Source organism: Indicator indicator, chromosome 3, assembly GCF_027791375.1.
Source record: "Indicator indicator isolate 239-I01 chromosome 3, UM_Iind_1.1, whole genome shotgun sequence".
Lineage (NCBI taxonomy): Eukaryota > Metazoa > Chordata > Aves > Piciformes > Indicatoridae > Indicator > Indicator indicator.
Window position 1 is genome coordinate 3,734,992 of NC_072012.1, and position 18,046 is coordinate 3,753,037.

General features: G+C 53.3%; 1 protein-coding gene across 3 annotated transcripts; it reads left to right on the forward strand.

Moving 5' to 3' along the window:
* The first annotated feature begins 206 nt into the window (after positions 1 to 206).
* On the forward strand, positions 207 to 8,536 carry CSRP2 (cysteine and glycine rich protein 2). Of its 3 annotated transcripts, none has more exons than XM_054399533.1 (5): positions 207 to 339; positions 4,197 to 4,365; positions 6,048 to 6,180; positions 6,872 to 6,965; positions 8,460 to 8,536. In XM_054399533.1, exons 1-5 carry the CDS (start codon positions 228 to 230, stop codon positions 8,534 to 8,536), a joined length of 585 nt encoding a protein of 194 aa, XP_054255508.1. In that variant the 5' UTR covers positions 207 to 227. The 3 variants fall into 3 exon arrangements, with proteins under 3 accessions (XP_054255508.1, XP_054255507.1, XP_054255506.1); XM_054399532.1 differs by having other exon boundaries at positions 228 to 339; positions 6,872 to 6,959; XM_054399531.1 differs by having other exon boundaries at positions 228 to 339; positions 6,048 to 6,162.
* Positions 8,537 to 18,046: the final 9,510 nt, after the last annotated feature.

Consider the following 18,046-nt stretch of genomic DNA (forward strand, 5'->3'; position numbering starts at 1 on the left):
AAGGCACAGCCTAAAACCACCACGGATCTGAGGGGCTGATGAGAACTCCTCTCGTGGTGCAGAGTGACCTTTTTTTCACAGGGGGTGAAACTGCAGGCTGGTGCTAGCAGATAGAGACTCCGTGGCTGCCGTTTGAAGGAGCCTGGGACCCGACCTGTCCTTGAGCTGAGGTGGTGGAGGACACTGTGGTTAACAAACCTCTCCCTCTCTCCCTCCACAGAGCCACCATGCCCAACTGGGGAGGCGGCAACAAGTGCGGTGCCTGCGGGCGCACCGTCTACCACGCTGAGGAGGTGCAGTGCGACGGGAGGAGCTTCCACCGCTGCTGCTTCCTCTGCAGTAAGTATTCCTCTCCTGCTCCCCTCCATCATCTCCCCTAGCACAGCTGGAGGAGGAGGGAGAGTGTCACAACAGCAAGATCCTGGTCCACAGGAGATGTCCCAGTGAGTCTTGTAGCCAAGAAGGCTGGTGGTATCCTGGGGTGGGTTAGAAGGGCTGTGGTCGGTAGGTGGAGAGAGGTTTTCCTCCCTCTCTACTCTGCCCTGCTGAGGCCACATCTGGAATATTGTGTCCAGTTCTGGGCACCTCAGTTCAGGAAGGACCTCAGGGAACTGCTTGAGTTCAGTACAGAGCCACAAAAAAGATTACAGGAGTGGAACATCTTCCTTATGAGGAGAGACTGCGGGAGCTGAGGGCTCTTCAGCTTGGAGAAGAGGAGACTGAGAGGTGACCTCATTCATATTGGTAAAGATGTGCAGGGGGAGTGCCCAGAGGCTGGAGCCAGGCTCTGCTGGGTGATGCCCAATGCCAGCACAAGGGGCAGTGGTGGAAGCTGAGGTATAGGAAGTTCCATGGAAACAGGAGGAAGAATTATTTCCCTGTGAGGGTGACAGAAGACTGGAAGAGGCTGCCCAGGGGAGTTGTGGAGTCTCCCTCTGTGGAGATATTCCAGACCTGCCTGGATGTGTTCCTGTGTGATCTGCTCCAGGTGATGATGCTCTGGCAGGGGCTTGGACTGGATGATCTCTGGAGGTCCCTTCCAGCCCCTAACATTCTGTGACTCTGTGACACAAGAACAGTGGTGGCTTTGTCCATCACATGTTGAGCACCTGGTGGTGCAGAACGGGGGGCCTGCCTCCTTGGGAGATGTCATTCTGCCTGTCCAGTGTGGGAGTCACCTCCCAAGGCAGAGCACATCATGCTTTTCTCCTGTTTGTGTCCCCCCAGCCTTCTCCTCAGGAGTCTAAGGGATTTTTAGGATGGAATTCTGGCTTAAGTGTTGTCCATGCAGGGGAGAATGCCTAGTGGCAGAGCCCCCTGGACACTGATCAGAGGTCAGCTGGACTTCTGGTGGTCCCAGGGCTGTCAGCATCTTAAGCAACAGTTTTCAGACCCCTGTCCTGAAGTCCCATGCAGACCAGGACACCAGCATGCCTGAGCACAGCCAAATTGCTGATGCTTAAGCCCAGACTTTCTTGGCACAGGGTGCTGTGGCTTATTTCAGATGAAAGGAGTCCAAAGCATTATTTTCCAGTCCAACCAACAAGCCCAGTGAGGCACTGAAAATCACTTTCTCTGCTGAAAAGAACTCTGCTTAGATGAAGGGAACAAAGGGTTGCTGTGAATCAGAGGCTCCTGCTCTGCAAGCAGACAGCCTGGCTGGCTCAACCAGAACTTTACCTCATTACAGACAGGAGGTACTGTTTTGTCCCACTTGCTGGTGTTCAATACCTGCAGGCAGAGCTGGGCTTCAGGTCTGCAGAGCAGTTACAAGTGCCCCCCCCACCCTGGTGTACTATTTGTCTGCAGGAGAACATCAGTGTGCCGTGCTGCTGTGTGGGCCTTGGAGCACCTCTGCTCCCATCTCTTAGCTCTACAGCAGTCACAGACAGGATTAGATGTCTCAGCTGCTCCGTTTTCAGCCTTCTATGGGAGTTTCTATTAAAGGAAACCTGGGAGTTGCAGTCAAGCAGTGGCTCTAGTGCCCCTGTACTCAGCACTGGTCAGGACACACCTTGAGGACTGTGTCCAGTTCTGGGCTCCTCAATTCAAGAAGGACATTGAGATACTTGAATGAGTCCAGAGAAGGGCAACAAGGCTGGGGAGGGGTCTGGAGCACAGCCCTGTGAGGAGAGGCTGAGGGAGCTGGGGGTGTTCAGCCTGGAGAAGAGGAGGCTCAGGGGAGACCTCACTGCTCTCTACAACTCCCTGAAGGGAGGTTGTAGCCAGGTGGGGGTTGGTCTCTTCTCCCAGGCAACCAGCACCAGAAGGAGAAGACACAGTCTCAAGCTGCACCAGGGGAAGTTCAGGCTGGAGGTGAGGAGAAAGTTCTTCCCAGAAAGAGAGATTGTCCCTTGGAATGTGCTGCCCAGGGAGGTGGTGGAGTCACCATCCCTGGAGGTGTTCAACAAAAGCTTGGCTGTGGCACTTGGAGCCATGGTTTAGTTGTCAGGAGGTGTTAGGTATTAGGTGATAGGTTGGACTTGATGATCTCTGAGGTCTTTTCCAACGTGGTTGATTCTGTGATTGTGAGCATTTGCTTTTCCTTAGTGCAGAGCTCTCTCTGAGTTCAAGTCTGTAGGCTTAACAATCCTGCATTAGCTGAGTTGCTTATTTCATATTTGTGTCTTAGAAAAAGAGCTTTGGAGCAAATGAATGCCATAAGCAAGGCTCACCCTGTGTTTTCAAGACCTTAACATTCTTGTTAAACAAAACATTCATAAGGCTGCTTTTTGGTAGGGTGTTGTTTTTTTTTTTTTTCCCCAAGTTCTTTATCACAGCCATAAAGCTGTTGCAGAGAGAAGGAGCATGCCAGCCAGGATACAAAGGAAGGTTTAAGAAGGAAATAGTTTTGCCTTCTCCTGTAACCTTGAGCAGAGCACTTGCATTGTGCTGAAGGACAATGTAGGGATGCCAGAAAAGCACAAACCCTCTGGTGACAGCTGTGAAACAGTCCCAGCTCTGCCCCAAGGCCAGGGCAGAACCTTGAAGGTTGTTTATTTTCCCTGCCTCCCCCTGGCCAGAAGGGCAGGAGAGGACTCTTCAGCGCTGAGGGACTTCTGCTTCATGCTGTATGGCATCTGTCAAGGGAAACTGCTGACTTCACTATCTGGGTTTCTGAGCAGCTTCATTCATCACACAGCAAGTTTCCAGGCTTTAAGTGTCACAGTCATGAAGAGTAGGAGGGAATGGAGCCTTTGCAGGGCTAAGCATAATTCACCAATTCAAATGACAGCCTGCTTCCTCTAATCTCTGGTGGTCCTGCAGCATGAAAGGAAGAATTATGGATAAGGAAGCATGGTGGGCCCATGACAGCCTCATGAGGTTCAACAAGACCAAGTGCAAGGTCCTGCACCTGGGTCAGGGCAATCCCAAGCACAAATACAGGCTGGGCAGGGACTGGCTGGAGAGCAGCCCTGAAGAAAAGGCCTTGGGGGTGCTGGGGGATGAGAAGCTCAACAGGAGCCAGCAGTGAGCACTTGCAGCCCAGAAAGCCAAGCAGAGCCTGGGCTGCAGCAAGAGAAGTGTGGCCAGCAGGGCCAGGGAGGGGATTCTCCCCCTCTGCTCCACTCTGCTGAGACCCACCTGGAGTACTGCATCCAGCTCTGGAGTCCCTCTTACAGGAAGGATCTGGAGGTGCTGGAACATGTTTAGAGAAGGGCCATGAGGATGAGCAGAGGGCTGGAGCTGCTCTGCTTGGAGACAGACTGAGAGAGTTGGGGCTGTTCAGTCTGGAGAAGAGAAGGCTCCCAGGAGACCTTCTTGTGGCCTTGCAGTATCTGAAGAGGGCTACAAGAAAGCTGGGGAGGGACTTTTGAAGGTGTCAGGGAGTGATAGGACTGGGGGGAATGGAACAAAACTAGAAATGGGGAGATTCAGGCTGGATGTTAGGAAGAAGTTCTTCCCCATGAGGGTGGTGAAACACTGGCAGAGGTTGCTGAGGGAGGTGGTGGAAGCCTCACCCCTGGAGGTTTTTGCAGCCAGGCTGGATGTGGCTGTGAGCAACCTGCTGTAGTGTGAGGTGTCCCTGCCCATGGCAGGGGGGTTGGAACTGGATGATCCTTGAGGTCCCTTCCCACCCTGACAATTCTATGATTCTATGACTTCTCATTCAATGTTGATGGAAATAATCTCTTAATGAAGTTTTTCTGTTTTGTTTTGATTTGGGTTGGGGTTTTTTTTGTCTTCCCCTCCAGTGGTCTGCCGGAAAAACTTGGACAGCACAACTGTAGCCATTCATGATGCTGAAGTGTACTGCAAATCCTGCTATGGGAAAAAGTATGGCCCCAAAGGCTATGGATATGGCCAAGGGGCAGGCACACTGAACATGGACAGGGGAGAGAGGCTGGGCATCAAGCCTGAGAGGTGAGCAAACTGAGCTGGGTGGGGAGTAGACCTGGCCCTTCAGTACTGTTCTCAGAGAAGTCTTTCGGGCTGGATTTTGTTCAGTTCCTGTTGTCTGAAACAGAAATGCTGCAAAATACCCCAGAATAACCTGCAGGGCACAAACCTGCTGCTGCTGACTGTGAGCAGGCATTAGTGCAGGTGAAGAGGCCCTGACTGTGCATTAGCCATAGGGCACTGGATGGCACAGATGGCTGTGCAGGAGCCTGCAGAGGTGACTCTGAGTCTCAAGTAGCTTTCCTAAGTAAGCTGCAAACACAGACGTTCAACAAGGATGGGTCTGGAGAGCTGAGAATCTGGGGCTACAAGATTTTTTATTGAGGGTTTTTTGTTTGTTTGTTTGTTTGTTTTTAACTGGCTAATGAAGAACCATTTGTGCTTAATTATAGCCAAAGTCATAAGGCCTATTAAACAGTAAAATGTTCCTAGCAGCTGTAAAGCAGAGCATGTGGCAAGAAGCTGAGGTATGCCTCACACTTGCTTCATGCAGGATCCCAAGTTACTGCCTGACATTTATATGAGGTATGCTCTCCAGCCAGGTTCAGTGATCAGTTGAGGTGCCAGACCATGTTCAGCACACAGGGATTTAACAGCATTTTCTGTAGATTGCTATCTGCTAAATCCATGCCCTGATACAAAATTCCCTTCTCCAGAAGTTAAAAGGCCAGGAAGAAAGGGACCTGGGGGTACTGGTTGGCAGCAGCTGAACATGAGCCAGCAGTGTGCCCAGGTGGCCAGGAGAGCCAATGGCATCCTGGCCTGGATCAGGAATAGTGTGGCCAGCAGGAGCAGGGAAGTCATTCTGCACTGTGCCCAGCACTGGTTAGACCACACCTTGAGTGCTGTGTCCAGTTCTGGGCTCCTCAATTTAAGAAAGATGTTGAGATGCTGGAACATGTCCAGAGAAGGGCAATGAGGCTGGGGAGGGGTCTGGAGCACAGCCCTGTGAGGAGAGGCTGAGGGAGCTGGGGGTGTTTAGCCTGGAGAAGAGGAGGCTCAGGGCAGACCTCATTGCTGTTTACAACTACGTGAAGGGAGGTTGTAGCCAGGTGGGGGTTGGGCTCTTCTCCCAGGCAACCAGCACCAGAACAAGAGGACACAGTCTCAAGTTGTGCAGAGGGAAGTTCAGGCTTGATCTGAGCAAGAAGTTCTTCCTAGAAAGAGAGATTGTCCCTTGGAATGTGCTGGCCAGGGAGGTGGTGGGGTCAGCGTCCCTGGAGGTGTTCAAGAAGAGCCTGGATGAGGCACTTAGTGCCATGGTCTGGTTGATTAGTTAGGGTTGGATGATTGGTTGGACTTGATGATCTCGGAGGTCTTTTCCAAGCTGGTTGATTCTGTGAAGGCTCCTCAGAAAAGTGGCTTTTGAAGTAGCTTCTTTCTGCCCTCTGGAGCATGGTCTTTCTCTAATTTTTGTGGGTTTGGCTTTGGTTTTTCTTTTTTTTTTTTTTTTTTTTGTTTTTTTTTTGTTGTTGTTGCTTTTTCCTACCAAGTATAACAGGAGAGCTTTGCTGGTAACTTGCTCCACAAGTCTGGCAGGGGGGTGTTTTCTGTGCTGTGTGTTGGATGCTGCTCTGTTAGTGTTAAGAAGAGCAAAAGGTCACTTAGGAAGAGAGTAAAGCCAGCACTTGTCCCTTTCCTTCCAGCACTCCCTCTCCCCATCGACCTACGACAAGCCCAAACACTTCCAAGTTCGCTCAGAAGTTTGGAGGGGCAGAGAAGTGCTCTAGGTGTGGGGATTCTGTCTATGCAGCAGAGAAAGTAATAGGAGCTGGCAAGGTAAGGAACTCTTCTGTGCCATTTGGCACCTGCTCTGTGGACTTCAAAACGAGCAGGGGACCCTGTGTGGCTTCCTGTAGCGAACCAACCGTGGGGAGAGCTGCCTTAAAACTGCATTTCTCAGGGATGGAAATAGTCAAATCAACTCAATGGAGAAAAAAAAAATTAAAAAAAAAAAAAGCAATTGAAGTGCAAGGTGAGGAGTGCTCAGCTTGGATTCCAGGGGTGAAGCTTCAACGTCATCTCATGCCAGAGACTTGAAGTGCAGACTAGAGGAGCACTCCTCTCAGGAGAGGGAAGAGTCTCTGTGGTGTGCAGCTTGTGATGGGGGCTGTTTTGGCAGCAGGGGGGTACTCTCTGAAAATACCCTCTGTGTGTTAAACTGTGTGTGCCAGTCTGCCAGCTGCCTGACTCGCTACAGAGCCAAGGTCTGCTCTGAACTGATTAGAGAAAGCTGCCCTGAGCAGGGTTCTGTGTGGGCCACTCACAGGAATGCAGACACACTTGTCTGCTGCTGCTGCACTTGAACTGCTTTTTCTTGCACCAGTCATCCCTAAACAATGCTGGCCCTGGCACAGCTAATGCATTTTTTTACCAACTTCGACATTCTCTCATACTCTGTATTTAAACGATCTCATTGTGGTTTGGTTTTGATTTTGTTTTTCTTATTTCCCTCCTGTCCCACCCCCAGCCATGGCACAAGAATTGCTTCCGGTGTGCCAAGTGTGGAAAAAGCCTAGAATCTACAACCCTGACTGAAAAAGAGGGAGAAATCTATTGTAAAGGTGAGGAAAGAAGCAAAGATCATTTGTTTGTTGTTCAGAGTGTAATGTGTTAAAAGGACAGAGGCCGAGTTTCTGCCTGGCTATAAGAAACTTCCAAGCTCCTCTCAAGGTGGAAGTGCTCTGTAAGTCACGGGAAGAGAGCTGAGAAATGAAATAAACATTACTGAAGCTGCTGCTGTAGCTTACATCTGCATTAAGCAAAACATTACATACTGGGAAATGCAGCAGCAGCCCTTGCCCTCTGCCTTGCTCACAGAGCAGAGCAGAGTAAGGACCCAGGCTAGCAGGCATCCTGCCCTGCCTTCCTGCAGCTGCATCAGGGTAATCCCAGGCACTGAGGTAGGCTGGGCAGGGTCTGGCTGGAGAGCAGCCCTGAGGAGAGGGACTTGGGGGTGCTGGGGGATGAGAAGCTCAACAGGAGCCAGCAGTGAGCACTTGCAGCCCAGAGAGCCAACCAGAGCCTGGGCTGCAGCAAGAGAAGTGTGGCCAGCAGGGCCAGGGAGGGGATTCTCCCCCTCTGCTCCACTCTGCTGAGGCCCCACCTGGAGCTCTGTGTCCAGTTCTGGAGCCTCTGTTACAAGAGCGATCTGGAGGTGCTGGAAGGTGTCCAGAGAAGGGCCATGAGGATGAGCAGAGGGCTGGAGCTGCTCTGCTATGAGGACAGACTGAGAGAGTTGGGGCTGTTCAGTCTGGAGAAGAGAAGGCTCTGAGGAGACCTTCTTGTGGCCTTGCAGTATCTGAAGGGGGCTACAGGGAAGCTGGGGAGGGACTTTTTACGGTGTCAGGGAGTGATAGGACTGGGGGGAATGGAGCAAAACTAGAAATGAGTAGATTCAGATTGGATGTTAGGAAGAAATTCTTCCCCATGAGGGTGGTGAGACACTGGAAGAGGTTGCTGAGGGAGGTGGTGGAAGCCTCATCCCTGGAGTTTTTTGCAGCCAGGCTGGATGTGGCTGTGAGCAACCTGCTGTGGTGTGAGGTGTCCCTGCCCATGGCAGGGGGGTTTGAACTGGCTGATCCTTGAGGTCCCTTCCAACCCTAACAATTCTATGATTCTGTGGTGTCATAGATATTACCTAGGTCCCCACAGTGCCTGGATGACAACTTATGCCCTTAGGGATGGACAGCCACAGACCCAGTGTAGAAGTGGCTTTGGTGGAGGAAGGTGGGAGCTGCACAGACTGAGCAGCCATGGCTATGGAACTGAGGCATGGCAGTTATGCAGCTTAACAAAATGCTTTTTAGCATTGCTTCTGAAGGAGGCTCAGAGCTTCTGACTGAAGGAGGATCATTGCTTCCCAATGGGGATGTCGTAGTGACTCCGGGGAAGCACCGAGGAGCCTAGCCTCAGCCACTGCTTGGTCATCCCACCTGGAAGCCTTCATGTGTGACCTGCTCTAGGTGCTCCTGCCCTGGCAGGGGGGCTGCACTGGGTGATCCCTCGAGGTCCCTTCCAACCCCTAACCTCCTGTGATCCTCTGCTCTTTCTTGCAGGTTGTTACGCGAAGAACTTCGGCCCCAAGGGGTTTGGGTACGGCCAGGGCGCAGGTGCCCTCGTTCATGCCCAGTGAGGGCTCAGGGCTGCACATCTGTCACAGCTCTGCTGAGCTCCTGCTACAAGAAAGAGGAGAGCTTCCTCTATGTTACTAACTACTGTGGGACAGAGTAGTTGCTGTAGTGCTTAGGCATCCCTCGAGCAGATGCTTGGTTTTGGTTGGAGATAAGCACTGCTTTTCCCCCCTTGCTTCCTGTCTCACACTGCACCACCTGTAAGACTGAATTTCAATTCAATAAAGCTTGGCTTGTGGATCTTTCTCTTAAACCTAAGTGTCAAGTGCTTTTTGTCAGCAATCAAAAGGAAAGGGAAGTGTTGTGGGGGTACCTCCAGGGTGGAGAGATGCTGGTGCAGCGTTTCACTGAGAGCCCAACGTGGCCTTCAGAGGTGGATGGCTGTCCTGGAATACCACACCACTGTGTGCCTGTGCAAGGCAGGCTGCTGTAGACTCTCTGCAGCCTTTCACAGAATCACAGAAACATGCAGGTTGGAAAAGAGCCTCAGGATCACCAAGGCCAACCCAGAACACTACAAGGCTCATCCCTAAACCAGATCCCCAAGCACCACATCTAAATGACCTTTAAAGACATCCAGGGTTGGGGACTCCACCACCTCCCTGGGCAGCACATTCCAATCCCTGACCACTCTTGCTGGGAAAAACTTCTTCCTACTGTCCAGTCTAAATCTACCCAGTGGCAGCTTAAGGCCATTCCCTCTTGTTCTGTCACTAATTCCCTGGGAGAAGAGACCAGCACCAGCCTCTCCACAATGTCCTTTCAGGTAGTTGTAGACAGCAATGAGGTCTCCCCTCAGCCTCCTCTGTTTCACACTAACCATCCCCAGCTCCTTCAGTTGCTCTTCATCACATTTCTTCTCCAGGCCTTTCACAGCTTCCTTGCCCTCCTCTGCCCTGGCTCCAGCACCTCCACATCTCTCTTGGATTGAGGTGCCCAGAACTGGACACAACACTCCAGGTGTGGCCTCCCCAGAGCTGAGTGCCAGGGGACAATCCCCTCCCTGCTCCTGCTGGATACAGCATTGCTGATCCCAGCCAGGATGCCTTTGGCTTTCTTGGCCACCTGGGCACACTGCTGGCTCCTATTCACTGAGAGCCCAACATGACTGAGAGCACAGGTTATAGCCTTCAGAGCAGGAAGTCTGTCCTTGATCACCACACCATTGTGCCTGTGCAAGGCAGCTAGCTGCTCACTGCACAGAAATAGTAAATCTTAATCTACTCCTCTGTGCTGTAACACAGCTCTGAAAGTGAGAGGTAAGAAGCTGTGTGCCTTAATGGCTGCCTGCCTCTCCCAGAGCCAGGGAAGGGAGAACAAACCTTCTCCACCACAGCTTTGTGTGGGGCTGCACCTGCTCTGGGACTGAGGTGTTCTTACACACAGGCCTTGCAGTGCAGCACCAAGACAGAATCACAGAATTACAGAATCTTAGGGGCTGGAAGGGACCTCCAGAGATCATCCAGTCCAACCCCCTGCCAGAGCAGGAGCACCTAGGGCAGATCACACAGGAATGCATCCAGGTGGGTTTTGAATATCTCCAGAGAGGGAGACTCCACAACTCCCCTGGGCAGCCTCTTCCAGTGTTCTGTCACACTCATATAATAATAATTCTTCCTCCTGTTTCCATGGAACTTCCTATGCCTCACCTTCCACCACTGCCCCTTGTGCTGGCATTGGGCATCACCCACAGCTGCAGATTATCACAATCCTGCTCAGCAGCTGGCCAAGCTCTGGCCTATCATATCAAACTCGGGTTTAAGAACAGGGTTTGACCTTATCTTGGCAGTGCTAGGACCCTTAGGTCCCTCCACTGAAGATGGTGGAAGGTTTCAGCCTTCTGAGGAGGGCATCTGACAGAGTGCAGCTGCACAAGGGGATGGAATCAAGCACACTGGTAGCAAACATGACTTGAACTGAAACTGATGAAGAGTAATGGCAATCACCCAAAGAGTGGCTGTCAATGGCTCCATGTCCCAGTGGAGGCCAGGGACAAGCTGAGTCCTTCAGGGATCAGTCCTGGGACCAGTCTTGTTCAACATCTTTGTTGGTGACATGGACAGTGGCATTGAGGCACCCTCAGTAGGTTTGCTGATGACACCAAGCTGTGTGGTGCAGCAGAGAGGCTGGAGGGAAGGGATCCATCCAGAGGGACCTGGACAGGCTGCAGAGGTGAGCCCATGACAACCACATGAGGTTCAACAAGACCAAGTGCAAGGTCCTGCAGCTGGGTCGAGGCAATCCCACACACTGATATAGGCTGGGCAGGGACTGGCTGGAGAGCAGCCCGGAAGAAAAAGATTTGAGGGTGCTGGGGGATGAGAAGCTCAACAGGAGCCAGCAGTGAGCACTTGCAGCCCAGAAAGCCAAGCAGAGCCTGGGCTGCAGCAAGAGAAGTGTGGCCAGCAGGGCCAGGGAGGGGATTCTCCCCCTCTGCTCCACTCTGCTGAGACCACACCTGGAGTACTGCATCCAGTTCTGGAGCCTCTGTTCCAGGAAGGATCTGGAGGTGCTGGAAGGTGTCCAGAGAAGAGCCATGAGGATGAGCAGAGGGCTGGAGCTGCTCTGCTGTGGAGACAGACTGAGAGAGTTGGGGCTGTTGAGTCTGGAGAAGAGAAGGCTCCCAGGAGACCTTCTTGTGGCCTTGCAGTATCTGAAGGGGGCTACAAGAAAGCTGGGGAGGGACTTTTTAGGGTGTCAGGGAGTGACAGGACTGGGGGGAATGGAACAAAACTAGAAATGAGTAGATTCAGATTGGATGTTAGGAAGAAATTCTTCCCCATGAGGGTGGTGAGACACTGGCAGAGGTTGCTGAGGGAGGTGGTGGAAGCCTCATCCCTGGAGGTTTTTCAGCCAGGCTGGATGTGGCTGTGAGCAACCTGCTGTAGTGTGAGGTGTCCCTGCCCATGGCAGGGGGGTTGGAACTGGCTGATCCTTGAGGTCCCTTCCAAGCCTAACAATTCTGTGATTCTATGATTCTAACTCACCCAGTGTTCCAGGGTGCAGACAGAGGTTTGGTTTCAAATCTCATTGTGCCCAACAGAAGTTAGTCATAGAAAAGTTGAGATCTGAAACTCTCTGGTTTAGAACTCAAGCTCATGCATTTTGGGGGAAAAAAAATCTGCTTAGAGACACATCAAAAAATGGGAATGCTGCAATAAAGTAGTAAGCAATTGTGTAGAGCAGAGTCTAATGTGGAGGTTCAAGGAATATCTACAACTGTAGTCTGAGGCATTGAAACAGGGCAAGCCTAAAGCCTAATTAGACAAATATGTAGGAGGCAGAACAATGCACAAAGGGCATTTTGTATGGGTCACAAAAGAACAATGTGGGTGTGAGGAGGAACAGGCAGGCAGCTCAAAATATGAGCCCAGGGCTGCTGCAGTCCACAGAGAGGGAAAGGTCATGAGTGAAAAGGACAACAGTAATGCAGCAGCAGCACACTGCAGGTGGGAGTGAAGCTGCACACTTCAGGTGGGAGTGAAGCAGCACAGTTCAGGTGGGAGTGAAGCTGCACAGTTCAGGTGGGAGTGAAGCTGCACACTTCAGGTGGGAGTGAAGCTGCACACTTCAGGTGGAGTGAAGCTGCACACTTCAGGTGGAGTGAAGCAGCACAGTTCAGGTGGGAGTGAAGCTGCACACTTCAGGTGGAGTGAAGCTGCACAGTTCAGGTGGAGTGAAGCTGCACACTGCAGGTGGAGTGAAGCTGCACAGTTCAGGTGGAGTGAAGCTGCACAGTTCAGGTGGAGTGAAGCTGCACACTGCAGGTGGAGTGAAGCTGCACACTGCAGGTGGAGTGAAGCTGCACAGTTCAGGTGGAGTGAAGCTGCACACTGCAGGTGGGTGAAGCTGCACAGTTCAGGTGGGAGTGAAGCTGCACAGCAGGTGGAGTGAGCTGCACATTCAGGTGGAGTGAAGCTGCACATGCAGGTGGGAGTGAAGCTGCACACTGCAGGTGGGAGTGAAGCTGCACAGTTCAGGTGGGAGTGAAGCAGCACAGTTCAGGTGGGAGTGAAGCTGCACACTGCAGGTGGGAGTGAAGCTGCACAGCGTGGAGTGACAGTTCAGGTGGAGTGAAGCTGCACACTGCAGGTGGAGTGAAGCTGTACAGTTCAGGTGGGAGTGAAGCTGCACACTGCAGGTGGAGTGAAGCTGCACAGTTCAGGTGGGAGTGAAGCTGCACACTGCAGGTGGAGTGAAGCTGCACAGTCAGGTGGGAGTGCACACTTCAGGTGGAGTGAAGCAGCACAGTTCAGGTGGGAGTGAAGCTGCACACTTCAGGTGGAGTGAAGCTGCACACTTCAGGTGGGAGTGAAGCTGCACACTGCAGGTGGAGTGAAGCTGCACACTTCAGGTGGAGTGAAGCTGCACACTTCAGGTGGGAGTGAAGCTGCACACTGCAGCTGGAGTGAAGCTGCACACTTCAGGTGGAGTGAAGCTGCACACTGCAGGTGGGAGTGAAGCTGCACACTGCAGGTGGGACTGAAGCAGCACAGTTCAGGTGGGAGTGAAGCTGCACAGTTCAGGTGGGAGTGAAGCTGCACACTTCAGGTGGAGTGAAGCTGCACAGTCAGGTGGAGTGAAGCTGCACACTGCAGGTGGAGTGAAGCTGCACAGTTCAGGTGGGAGTGAAGCTGCACATCGTGGAGTGAAGCTGCTCAGGTGGGAGTGAAGCTGCACAGTTCAGGTGGAGTGAAGCTGCACATTCAGGTGGAGTGAAGCTGCACAGTTCAGGTGGGAGTGAAGCTGCACACTGCAGGTGGAGTGAAGCTGCACAGTTCAGGTGGGAGTGAAGCTGCACACTGCAGGTGGAGTGAAGCTGCACAGTTCAGGTGGGAGTGAAGCTGCACACTGCAGGTGGAGTGAAGCGCACATTCAGGTGGAGTGAAGCTGCACAGTTCAGGTGGAGTGAAGCTGCACACTTCAGGTGGAGTGAAGCTGCACACTCAGGTGGAGTGAAGCAGCACAGTTCAGGTGGAGTGAAGCTGCACACTGCAGGTGGAGTGAAGCTGCACAGTTCAGGTGGAGTGAAGCAGCACAGTTCAGGTGGAGAGAAGCTGCACACTGCAGGTGGAGTGAAGCTGCACACTTCAGGTGGAGTGAAGCTGCACAGTTCAGGTGGAGTGAAGCTGCACACTGCAGGTGGAGTGAAGCTGCACACTTCAGGTGGAGTGAAGCTGCACAGTTCAGGTGGGAGTGAAGCTGCACACTGCAGGTGGAGTGAAGCTGCACACTGCAGGTGGAGTGAAGCTGCACAGTTCAGGTGGAGTGAAGCTGCACACTGCAGGTGGAGTGAAGCAGCACAGTTCAGGTGGGAGTGAAGCTGCACACTGCAGGTGGAGTGAAGCTGCACACTTCAGGTGGAGTGAAGCTGCACAGTTCAGGTGGAGTGAAGCTGCACACTGCAGGTGGAGTGAAGCTGCACACTTCAGGTGGAGTGAAGCAGCACAGTTCAGGTGGGAGTGAAGCAGCACAGTTCAGGTGGGAGTGAAGCTGCACACTGCAGGTGGGAGTGAAGCAGCACAGTTCAGGTGGAGTGAAGCTGCACACTTCAGGTGGAGTGAAGCTGCACAGTTCAGGTGGAGTGAAGCTGCACACTGCAGGTGGAGTGAAGCTGCACAGTTCAGGTGGGAGTGAAGCTGCACACTGCAGGTGGAGTGAAGCTGCACAGTTCAGGTGAGAGTGAAGCTGCACACTTCAGGTGGAGTGAAGCTGCACAGTTCAGGTGGGAGTGAAGCTGCACAGTTCAGGTGGAGTGAAGCTGCACACTTCAGGTGGGAGTGAAGCTGCACACTGCAGGTGGAGTGAAGCTGCACACTTCAGGTGGAGTGAAGCTGCACACTTCAGGTGGGAGTGAAGCTGCACACTGCAGCTGGAGTGAAGCTGCACAGTTCAGGTGGGAGTGAAGCTGCACACTGCAGGTGGGAGTGAAGCTGCACACTGCAGGTGGGAGTGAAGCTGCACAGTTCAGGTGGAGTGAAGCTTACACTTAGGTGGGAGTGAAGATGCACACTGTCAGGTGGGAGTGAAGCTGCACACTTCAGGTGGAGTGAAGCTGCACAGTTCAGGTGGGAGTGAAGCTGCACACTTGAGGTGGAGTGAAGCAGCACAGTTCAGGTGGAGTGAAGCAGCACAGTTCAGGTGGAGTGAAGCTGCACACTGCAGGTGGGAGTGAAGCTGCACAGTTCAGGTGGGAGTGAAGCTGCAGAGTTCAGGTGGAGTGAAGCTGCACACTGCAGGTGGGAGTGAAGCTGCACAGTTCAGGTGGGAGTGAAGCTGCACAGTTCAGGTGGAGTGAAGCTGCACAGTTCAGGTGGAGTGAAGCAGCACAGTTCAGGTGGAGTGAAGCTGCACACTGCAGGTGGGAGTGAAGCAGCACAGTTCAGGTGGGAGTGAAGCTGCACACTTCAGGTGGAGTGAAGCAGCACAGTTCAGGTGGAGTGAAGCAGCACAGTTCAGGTGGAGTGAAGCTGCACACTGCAGGTGGGAGTGAAGCTGCACACTGCAGGTGGGAGTGAAGCTGCACACTGCAGGTGGGAGTGAAGCTGCACAGTTCAGGTGGGAGTGAAGCTGCAGAGTTCAGGTGGAGTGAAGCTGCACAGTTCAGTTGGGAGTGAAGCTGCACACTGCAGGTGGAGTGAAGCTGCACAGTTCAGGTGGAGTGAAGCTGCACACTGCAGGTGGGAGTGAAGCAGCACAGTTCAGGTGGGAGTGAAGCTGCACACTTCAGGTGGAGTGAAGCAGCACAGTTCAGGTGGAGTGAAGCAGCACAGTTCAGGTGGAGTGAAGCTGCACACTGCAGGTGGGAGTGAAGCTGCACACTGCAGGTGGGAGTGAAGCTGCAGAGTTCAGGTGGAGTGAAGCTGCACAGTTCAGGTGGGAGTGAAGCAGCACAGTTCAGGTGGAGTGAAGCTGCACACTGCAGGTGGAGTGAAGCTGCACAGTTCAGGTGGGAGTGAAGCTGCACAGTTCAGGTGGGAGTGAAGCTGCACACTGCAGGTGGGAGTGAAGCTGCACAGTTCAGGTGGGAGTGAAGCTGCACACTGCAGTTGGGAGTGAAGCAGCACAGTTCAGGTGGGAGTGAATCTGCACAGTTCAGGTGGGAGTGAAGCTGCACAGTTCAGGTGGGAGTGAAGCTGCACACTGCAGGTGGAGTGAAGCTGCACACTGCAGGTGGAGTGAAGCTGCACAGTTCAGGTGGGAGTGAAGCTGCACACTGCAGGTGGGAGTGAAGCTGCACACTGCAGGTGGAGTGAAGCTGCACACTGCAGGTGGAGTGAAGCTGCACAGTTCAGGTGGGAGTGAAGCTGCACACTGCAGGTGGAGTGAAGCTGCACACTTCAGGTGGGAGTGAAGCTGCACACTTCAGGTGGGAGTGAAGCTGCACACTGCAGGTGGAGTGAAGCAGCACAGTTCAGGTGGGAGTGAAGCTGCACACTGCAGGTGGGAGTGAAGCTGCACACTGCAGGTGGGAGTGAAGCAGCACAGTTCAGGTGGGAGTGAAGCTGCACACTGCAGGTGGGAGTGAAGCTGCACACTGCAGGTGGGAGTGAAGCAGCACAGTTCAGGTGGGAGTGAAGCTGCACACTGCAGGTGGGAGTGAAGCTGCACACTTCAGGTGGAGTGAAGCTGCACACTGCAGGTGGAGTGAAGCTGCACACTTCAGGTGGAGTGAAGCTGCACACTGCAGGTGGGACTGAAGCTGCACACTGCAGGTGGGAGTGAAGCTGCACACTGCAGGTGGGAGTGAAGCTGCACACTGCAGGTGGGAGTGAAGCTGCACAGTTCAGGTGGAGTAAGGCTGCACAGTTCAGGTGGGAGTGAAGCTGCACACTGCAGGTGGGAGTGAAGCAGCACAGTTCAGGTGGGAGTGAAGCTGCACACTGCAGGTGGGACTGAAGCAGCACAGTTCAGGTGGGAGTGAAGCTCACACTTAGGTGGGAGTGAAGCTGCACACTGCAGGTGGGAGTGAAGCAGCACAGTTCAGGTGGGAGTGAAGCTCACAATTAGGTGGGAGTGAAGCTGCACACTGTAGGTGGAGTGAAGCTGCACACTTCAGGTGGAGTGAAGCAGCACAGTTCAGGTGGAGTGAAGCAGCACAGTTCAGGTGGAGTGAAGCTGCACACTGCAGGTGGGAGTGAAGCTGCACACTGCAGGTGGGAGTGAAGCTGCACAGTTCAGGTGGGAGTGAAGCTGCACACTGCAGGTGGGAGTGAAGCTGCACACTGCAGGTGGGAGTGAAGCAGCACAGTTCAGGTGGGAGTGAAGCTGCACACTTCAGGTGGGAGTGAAGCTGCACAGTTCAGGTGGGAGTGAAGCTGCAGAGTTCAGGTGGAGTGAAGCTGCACAGTTCAGGTGGAGTGAAGCTGCACACTGCATGTGGAGTGAGGCTGCACAGTTCAGGTGGGAGTGAAGCTGCACACTGCAGGTGGGAGTGAAGCAGCACAGTTCAGGTGGGAGTGAAGCTGCACACTTCAGGTGGAGTGAAGCAGCACAGTTCAGGTGGAGTGAGGCTGCACAGTTCAGGTGGGAGTGAAGCTGCACACTGCAGGTGGGAGTGAAGCAGCACAGTTCAGGTGGGAGTGAAGCTGCACACTTCAGGTGGAGTGAAGCAGCACAGTTCAGGTGGAGTGAAGCTGCACACTGCAGGTGGGAGTGAAGCTGCACAGTTCAGGTGGGAGTGAAGCTGCACAGTTCAGGTGGGAGTGAAGCTGCACAGTTCAGGTGGGAGTGAAGCTGCACAGTTCAGGTGGAGTGAAGCTGCACAGTTCAGGTGGGAGTGAAGCAGCACAGTTCAGGTGGAGTGAAGCTGCACACTGCAGGTGGAGTGAAGCTGCACAGTTCAGGTGGGAGTGAAGCAGCACAGTTCAGGTGGGAGTGAAGCTGCACACTGCAGGTGGGAGTGAAGCTGCACAGTTCAGGTGGGAGTGAAGCTGCACACTGCAGGTGGAGTGAAGCAGCACAGTTCAGGTGGGAGTGAAGCTGCACACTGCAGGTGGGAGTGAAGCTGCACACTGCAGGTGGAGTGAAGCTCACACTTAGGTGGGAGTGAAGCTGCACAGTTCAGATGGGAGTGAAGCTGCAGACTGCAGGTGGAGTGAAGCTGCACAGTTCAGGTGGAGTGAAGCTGCACACTGCAGGTGGAGTGAAGCTGCACAGTTCAGGTGGGAGTGAAGCTGCACACTGCAGGTGGAGTGAAGCTGCACACTTCAGGTGGGAGTGAAGCTGCACACTTCAGGTGGGAGTGAAGCTGCACACTTCAGGTGGAGTGAAGCTGCACACTGCAGGTGGAGTGAAGCTGCACAGTTCAGGTGGGAGTGAAGCTGCACACTGCAGGTGGGAGTGAAGCTGCACAGTTCAGGTGGGAGTGAAGCAGCACAGTTCAGGTGGGAGTGAAGCTGCACACTGCAGGTGGGAGTGAAGCTGCACACTGCAGGTGGGAGTGAAGCAGCACAGTTCAGGTGGGAGTGAAGCTGCACACTGCAGGTGGGAGTGAAGCTGCACAGTTCAGG

Coding starts and splice junctions, on each gene's coding strand:
- CSRP2 (XM_054399533.1), top strand. CDS start 228: ATGCCCAACTGGGGAGGCGGCAACAAGTGCGGTGCCTGCGGGCGCACC. Junction 340..4,196: donor CCGCTGCTGCTTCCTCTGCA/GTAAGTATTCCT, acceptor CTTCCCCTCCAG/TGGTCTGCCGGAAAAACTTG. Junction 6,181..6,871: donor AAGTAATAGGAGCTGGCAAG/GTAAGGAACTCT, acceptor TCCCACCCCCAG/CCATGGCACAAGAATTGCTT.